The sequence below is a fragment of the Syngnathus floridae genome, chromosome 5, assembly GCF_059516105.1.
Source record: "Syngnathus floridae isolate MCC-2025c chromosome 5, RoL_Sflo_1.0, whole genome shotgun sequence".
NCBI lineage: Eukaryota > Metazoa > Chordata > Actinopteri > Syngnathiformes > Syngnathidae > Syngnathus > Syngnathus floridae.
The window spans coordinates 15,517,414-15,525,696 of NC_142417.1; the positions used below are offsets into that span (position 1 = coordinate 15,517,414).

General features: G+C 41.5%; 1 protein-coding gene across 2 annotated transcripts; it reads left to right on the top strand.

The window, feature by feature from the left end:
* Positions 1-210: 210 nt before the first annotated feature.
* On the top strand, positions 211-5,369 carry lmo4lb (LIM domain only 4-like b). 2 transcript variants are annotated; one of them, XM_088376664.1, is made up of 5 exons: positions 211-584; positions 1,297-1,546; positions 1,659-1,755; positions 2,324-2,482; positions 4,275-5,369. In XM_088376664.1, exons 2-5 carry the CDS (start codon positions 1,332-1,334, stop codon positions 4,287-4,289), a joined length of 486 nt encoding a protein of 161 aa, XP_088232790.1. In that variant the 5' UTR covers positions 211-584; positions 1,297-1,331; the 3' UTR covers positions 4,290-5,369. The 2 variants fall into 2 exon arrangements, with proteins under 2 accessions (XP_088232790.1, XP_088232791.1); XM_088376665.1 differs by having other exon boundaries at positions 213-584; positions 4,219-5,369.
* Positions 5,370-8,283: the final 2,914 nt, after the last annotated feature.

The following is an 8,283-nucleotide window of genomic DNA, read 5'->3' on the forward strand; positions in this document are numbered from 1 at the left end:
CTTCTTTGTTAACAAAAACATTTGAAAACACACCACAATGTGTTACTTTGAATCTGCTTATACTGTATCGCTTTATGCAACTGGGAATAGAAAGATTCGGCAACGAGAAACCCATAAATCATTGTGACTTTGACCACGCCCACTGCTCAGCTATTGGTTGTTACGTGCTTTACGTCGCAACGTTCGCTCTCAGTAATTTAAATAGACCCTTGCGCAATTTGATGAATAGCGTCGCTGTCATAAGCGTCAGAAATAGTGGAAGGCGTGTAATCGGACGGACAGCTGGAAGAGCGAGTGAGACGTAAAGAAGGAGCGGTTGGCATGTAACCTCCTCGCCGTGTATAGTGCTTTATACGGGGATCCCCAAGTGAGAGACTTTCCTCAAAACTATTTGCAGTCTGCGCGCCATCCTGTTCTGGGATTTTATCCTTCTTTTGACACACTCTTCTACAAAGAGATGGAGCCGCAACATTGTTACGCCTGAATCCAGTTTTACAAACGTAAAGGCGACCATGTTTTTTTGAGAACTATTTTCCACAGCCTTTTGATTTCAACGCAGGAGGAAAACCTTTTGGCTCGACAAGGTAACGCGTCTGTTTCTCCGCTCCCTTTCTTTTTCCTTTCCGTCAGCTCCAGTGAGGCTTTTATTGAACTTCTACGTTAACGTTGTTACAGTTTTGTTCGGTTAAAGTTCTATACGACATTGAGAACGGATTGAAAAAGAAACGCTTTGACATGAATACCTTCTGTTTAAAAGCTGGCAGGCGTGAAGAAGTTCCATTTTGCGACTTTCCTTGTTTCACCCTTAAAAAAATAAAAAAAATAAATACACGACCTTGCACGAATAGATTCACCTCACTGTTTGTATCTTAATACAAGTTTTACTGAACTTTCTGCCTTGCAAATACTCACTTATATGACGTTTCGGTACAGTATACGTAGTCTTGGTAGTTACCGGTTAGTATCCTGCACGTCATGTTAAGCTATTATGTATGATGCATTTCTCGTGAAAAGTAAGCACTGAACAATAACCTCATTAACACACACACACACACACACACACACACACACACACACACACACACACACACACACACACACACACACACACACACACACACACACACACACACACACACACACACATATATATATAGAGAGAGAGAGAGCAATGGAATAGCACATCCTCATCAAAATTTAGGCTTGCCATTTAACTAAAAACATGAAACGTACTCTTAATCTGAACATACGGATCAGTAACACTGTCACTGTGTCATGCCTCCAATTTCCGTGCAGCCTGTGTCCAGGAGCCACCGAGGGCCCACGTCAGTATGGTGAACAACCAAGCATCAGGCGTAGCGCCTGGCCCGAGGTCATGTGCAGGATGTGGGGGGAAGATCGCTGACCGTTTCCTGCTCTTCTCCATGGAGCGTTATTGGCACACTCGCTGCCTCAAGTGTTCCTGCTGCCAAGCCCAGCTGGGCGACATTGGCACCACTTGCTACAGCAAAGGAGGCATGATTCTGTGTCGCAGCGACTACATCAGGTGAGCTCTTATGTGGCGATGAGGTATCAAGAGGAAAAGAGAAGTGGGTAGTTTTCAGCCTATAGAGGTTGTATCAAATGAGCCTTTTTCTTTTTTTTTTTTTAATTTGCAGGCTGTTTGGGCACAGTGGGGCGTGCAATGCCTGTGGCCAGTCGATCCCAGCCAATGAGATGGTGATGAGGGCACAGGGAAATGTTTACCACCTTAAGGTAAGTCCCCAGCTCCCACTTCAGCCTGCTTTGCGTCCTGCTGTGCGTTTGACAGAAATATCTGGGGTATTCCTCATCCCCCCAACCCTCAAACATAGACTCAGAGTTCATTAGGAACATCTGCATAATTTTGACACTCCCAAATTGTATCAAAAATTCTGTCTTTTGCAAAGACAATTAAGGTTTTTTTTTTTTTTTGCCACTGATAAATTTTTCATTTCACAACAAACAAGATTATACAAAAATGTTTGTTGCTTAGTGCCCTTCACGCTCACTTGTGTTTCTAAAATTTTGCTTAACTTATGTAGTAACATGAAAGAAAATATATAAAACAAAACGACAGCCTTAATACAATGTAGTAGAATATTACCTAATTACACACTTCCATGACATTAATGACTATATTTTCATAACTGTGAGGTAAAAGTGACTTTTAACCACTATTGTGCTCACCATTAAATCACACAATACCATCAAACATTGTCGTACGAAGTATATTATCAAACCGTATATGATGTTCCTGTGCTGATTTTATTTATGGTCCTAACGTTTCGTATTTCTCTGGCAGTGTTTTAGCTGTGCCACGTGCAGGAACAGACTGATGCCTGGAGATCGCTTCCATTACATCAATGGTACAATTTTCTGTGAACACGACAGACCCGGTGCTGCCTTGCTCAGTAGCCACCTACCACAACTTCAAAGTAACTCTGTGATGACGGACCAGAAGGTAAATAAATATTTTCCTTACAAATCTCACATGTTTAAATATCTGCATTGCGTTCTCTCTTTTAACATAGCTGCATATTTGATCAGTCAGATAAACTGAAAATGGGTAAAATATGATAACTCAGAAGTACAACATCGTTTATTCATCATTTAGTGTTTTAAAAGTCAAAAGGAAAACAGATATCACTGTCCCTGCATGAACAAACAAAACTGTTGCACTGACACAAATAACTGACAATGACAGGAGTAAAAAAGAAATCATTAAAATTAGGCTTCTAAATTCCCTATTTGCATTAGAGACTATCACCACAAACAATGCAGAGATCCAATTCTCCATTATTAAAGAATGCAAACTTGAAAAAGTGGAAAGATAATAAAGATAATAGTCCTTGAACACAACTTTTTTTCTGTCAAGAGGTGCTAATTACCCCACTGTGAATTCAGAAAATAATCTGTTATTAATTCTGCACATAGCTCATCTCTCCACCATTTATCTGTCACTACCACTATTGTGGTGGTAATTGTTTGGAATGTTGCGACACAAGTTTCCCGCCAGTCAACTTGACTACACTTGCGATACTCTTGTGAACAGAATTTGTGATTTTGATTCCTAGACCTAAGATCCATGTTAATCAGGCAATTGGTTTAATATAATTGAAATGTTTCCTGTTGTGTTGCCACAATACAAAAATGTTTACCTGAATAAAGTACCTCGATACCAGTACTGAAACACTACCTCGACAAAAATAAAACTGACAAAAAAAACGTAATTAGTAAATGCTTAATAGATAATAGCATTTTAAACATAAACATGTGTGAACATTAACGCACATAAATCTTGCTACACAATATTGTGTTTTTTTTTTTTTTACAGGTTATGATCATTTTCATGGCCGGATATGCAACTGTATAACCTCTATGCCATTTGGACACAGAATTAGCCCTTTTCATTGTTAAGAATGGATTTTAATAGTGAGATAAATGCCTGCATTTGTGTTTAAATAAGCATACTGTATACATGTCAATGCATGTACTTGTATGCATTCACTGTCGCATTCTTGACCTAGTTGACTGGATTTAATGTCATCCATTGTTGATATTGTACATTTCCACCATTACTATCAAGCAAATATCTACATTTGATTGCTAATGAGCCAGTAGTGTCGCTTTGCGTGTGTGCACGTGCATGTGGGGTCTGCTACATGTCCCAAGTAGTCGCCTGTCAATGACGCGCTTGGCCAGATTGGAGATGTTCCCGCCTTGAGCCACGGCAGTTTTAAAATAAGCTTTACAGACAAACTTTGTCATGTCGGTTGGTTTGCCATGGGAGTTGGCAATAAAATTCCCAAAAGTTCTATATGACACTTTGCGCATCATTCTTTTCAACAAGAAGCGGAGATGCGACAGCAAGCGGAAACTATCTTCCTCTTACACTCATGCAGAAGAAGCCTTATCAGACACTTAAAGGCGTTTCACCCATTGCTAGACAGGCAGCTTTGCGTGTATGTATACTCGCCCTTAAGACGGACTTGGCGAGCCGGTCTTTTATTAATGTTTTTTTTTTAAATACTAGGTGCTAAAAATAAATGTTTCTGAAGCCGAAATATCAAGGCGCGGTACTCGTGCCACTATCGAATGCAACACCAATGTGAGAACCCCTTTTATAACTACTGCATAAAGGAGTCAAGTACGATTAGACATACCCATGTCTTTGCTCATTTCCTGTCTTCTTTGCAGGTGTGCTGAGTGGAGTGTGCACTGAAGGTTTAATTCCTGTCTCCTACTATGTACAGTTGCCATTGCTGTGAGTTCTGTTGACCCCCACACCTCCCTCCACTGAAGAAGCAGCTTCCTCCTGGTGAAATCCCATCTCGTCATCATATCACAGAATCCCAGAACCTTCATTCAGTCAATTTATGTAGTGTTGCCAGGGTTTGCGGGCCCCAGGGAAAAGGAAAAAATAGAAAAGCTGCAAATTGAAAATACTGTTTTCCATGGGACCGGTCAGTAATGGGCCCTTAGAATTGTCATCACTTCCTTCTCCATATGGGATCCCTGGTGTTCCGTACAAAGGTGGCAGATGCTTACATTCTGTGTGGACTGCACTAGCAGAGACTTTTCTGTACTACGAGAAAGCTCGAAGACTATAACTGTCATCAATCAAAGGATGGAGCAAAACATGTTTTAGAGTTTGATGGACTACTGTAACATGACGTCTTGTGCCAAGTGGCATTATTTTCCCTAATTGTCATTAGTGTTTCGAAGGAACTCTGATCTGATCTTTTATATGTCTATCTGAGACCTTGGGTGTCAAATTATAAAATTGGATGGGTGTCGGGCACAAAATGTATATCCCAGTCATGAAAAATCCATTAATTCCACAAAAATGATGTCTCAAACTATTGCTACAAACTTTTAAAGCACTATTGAGAATAGGAATTTTCCCTTGTGGCTGCCTGTAATTTCCATAATGAAATGTATTGATTATATCATTTTTCCTGGTCAATGTGTGCAAATGATGGTTTTATTGAGAAAAAGCAAATTCAAAAAATGTATCATATGAGCTGACATGAGTGTGAGGCCCCTTAGCAGCCCAGGAGTTGTCCTGTACTTCCTGTAGCTAGCATGGTGGCTGGAGCGGTCTGTCTCTCGCTCTCTCACTTTTGTTAGCCCAGTATGGTTAAAACATGGCTGATTACCCCGGGGAATGGAATTAGGGGGCTTGAGCTCTGACCATTTACAGAAGCAATTAAACATGAGCCCTGTATCTGTGCCGGTGGAACTCCTGGGAGGCTGAACTTGGGGCATATCCTGTGGCCGGCTGGTTCTGTGACTGCCTGCCTGCCTTTCTGCCTGCCTCCCTCTAATAAAGACTAATCTGAAAGCTCTCTAGGTCCCATCTCGATGGAGGAAATTTCAACCAATTGGACCTATTTAGTATTTGTCGTGCTGCATTGTGCTCTTTGTGCTGTGCTGTGCTGTATAAGTGTTTGGTTGAATAATCATTCTAAACTATGTCCAATTAGAGTTAGATCTGCAAAGTTTTTTAATGTAATGTCAGAATCTTTAGGTTGCATCCCATCAAAAAGGTCTGGGTAATCTCAGCGTGATAGCAGCAGTGAGCATGCAACGTGCAGCTAGCAAAAGATAGCATCTGCTCTACTTTTGCACCTTGCCTGGGAGCATGGCAGCCATCAAACCTGCACCTTAATGCGCTTAGCTTTTCTAAAATGTCCCACTTGTCATGGTAGGTGCTGATACTGCATCAATTATTTATTCCACGCCTGATCAAGGGGCGTCACTCAAATTCATTAACGTATGCAAATCATCACAATTACAATTATCTTTGTATCGTGACGGCGAGGAACTAAAACCTCGGCACATTCTCGACTCCCACCGCACCACAAGTTACACTTTGCATTCAAACTAATCAAGGCTCATCTGCCTCTTCCTAATTAGCCAGAACGTTTTCAGATGCCAATTAGCAGGTCTCAAGAAAAGGCTCTATGCCATGAGGCGTTGTCTTTTATCAGACCTTCTGCAGGTGTGTGGCTCACCATGTAGCCTGTGTCATAGGAAAGTGTTTGTTCCTGCTAATTAATCATATTAACACATGGAGATGAGAGTAATTGCCTGAGCTCCACCGCCGCACACTGTGTGAAGGCACAAGATGATGCCAGGATATTTTTACATGCCCGTTATGAAAAGTCTTCTTCTTACCCAGATACTCTTGTGAGAGAGCCAAGATGCCATTTCAATGCCTTCATCTTGATGATGAGGCCTCTCTGGAAGCAAACGCATTAAGAATCAGTGATGTACTGCTTTTGGTTGGACCTCCTAGATGTTGTCCATTGTTTGCTTGCAACACGATTCTCTATATCATTACGTGTGAGCACACAGGAGAGTGTAGACCTCACGTCAAGGGAATTATACAATATTCAGAAATAAACTGAAAAAAATTAAACTTCATCCTTTTGAAGCATAAAATAAATTATATACAGCACCAGTCAAATGTTTACACAAGACTGATCTAATACACTTGAATAGTGCAGGAAAGTATATAATGAAACTAAAACATGAAACAAATTGCTGCAATGCACAGCCACATCCAGTTCTTATAAGTGAAAAATATACGAACCCATTTTTGCAATAAGTTTGGGCAGATAGGTGAGGTGCTACCAAAAAAAAAAAAAAAAAAAAACATTTTAGTATATAAGTGTCTCTTTTATCAGCTCAGTGGCCAAACCAGCTCAGTGGCCTAGTGGTAGAGTGTCTGCCCTGAGACTGGAAGGTTGTGGGTTCAAACCCTGGTCAGGTCATACCAAAAACTATAAAAATGGGACCCATTGCCTCCTTGCTTGCTACTCAGCATTAAAGGGTTGGAATTGGGGGGTTAGATCCCCAAATGATTCCCCGGCGCAGCACCGCTGCCGCTCACTGCTCCCTTCCGGGATGGGTTAAATGCAGAGACAAATTTCACCGCACCCCGTTGTGTGTGTGACAATCATTGGGACATTAAATTTATGTGTGTATTATGGAATTGGACCAAGTTAGTTTGTTCTCTTCTTTCATTTTAATCATTGATACAACAACAACAAAATCAACATGGCTGGCTCCAACATTTTACGTGCACTCAGAAGTGAAGTTTATCCCTGATAGACAAGTCTCGTCCACAGCTGGGCAAGAGGCTCAAAAAATACGTTTGCTGTAAAACTGGCAACTGCCATCTGGTTCTCATGATTTTTTTTCTTTATCTAAAGCATGAAAAGCACGGTCCTTGTGAACGTTTCCTGGCTTGGCAAAGCTAGAGTATTTATGCTGCACCAAATAACTTCCACTGCTCAGATGCCTCTTTACCACAATAATCAACAGGACTTCATTTCTCATATCTATAACCCGGAGTGTTAACTGAGCAAACGTTTTGTGAACTGACTTTGAACTGGCCGCGGTGCCTTCGCTGTGCCGCATTTGTATGTTAGTGAAACATGAGACATTGCTGGAACATGTAGGAAGAGATGCATGCTGGAGCCATAACTCACTTGCCTTCCACATGGGAGTCAAGGAACATAATGACAAAGAGTGTACGGCTCCCAGCATCTTGCAGGAATGCCAGTAATGGGAGAGCGAGAGAAGTTCTCCTGGCCAATCGGAGCGCTTTGAATAATTAAAGTGATCGGCTTAATTAGCTCAATTACGTTAATTTGACCACGGAACACGGCCATATGGTGAAAGGAAACAAAAGAGGGGGAACTAATTAAAAGTAACATAATGAGGATTTTAATTAACTGGCTCCCTAGACAGCGGAGCGCAGGGATCAGGAGTCTGCTACCATAATTAAAGTGCTGTAACGCTGGCAACATCTCCCTCTCTTTCTTATATCTATGAGGGCTCTATCCATCTAATTAAATCTGTAAATAAATTAGCAACATCGAGGGTTCCTGCTTGACTTAACTGCCTAGAATCCACCCCCACCTTCCCAATAACACGCTCACCTTACTCTGTGCAGACAATGCAAGTCATACAGACAAGGGTTGAGCTAAGGTCACCATTTAACAGTTTTGGGGATGTGGGGAAATAATTGTGTCTATTCCGCTCCACTCAAGACTGATGCCTGATTCTGCTTCCTCCTGCGGCATTTTGAAAGAACACTGGCGCACACTTATCCAAAGAATGCCAAGCAGAGGTGACATGTGGCGACAGCTTCATGGGGTCACATCAGCAACGTGCTGTGAGGTTCAAGGCTGGTGGGACACTGACTTCCTCTCAGTCAAATTTACAAACGTAATATGAACCAAAAGTATA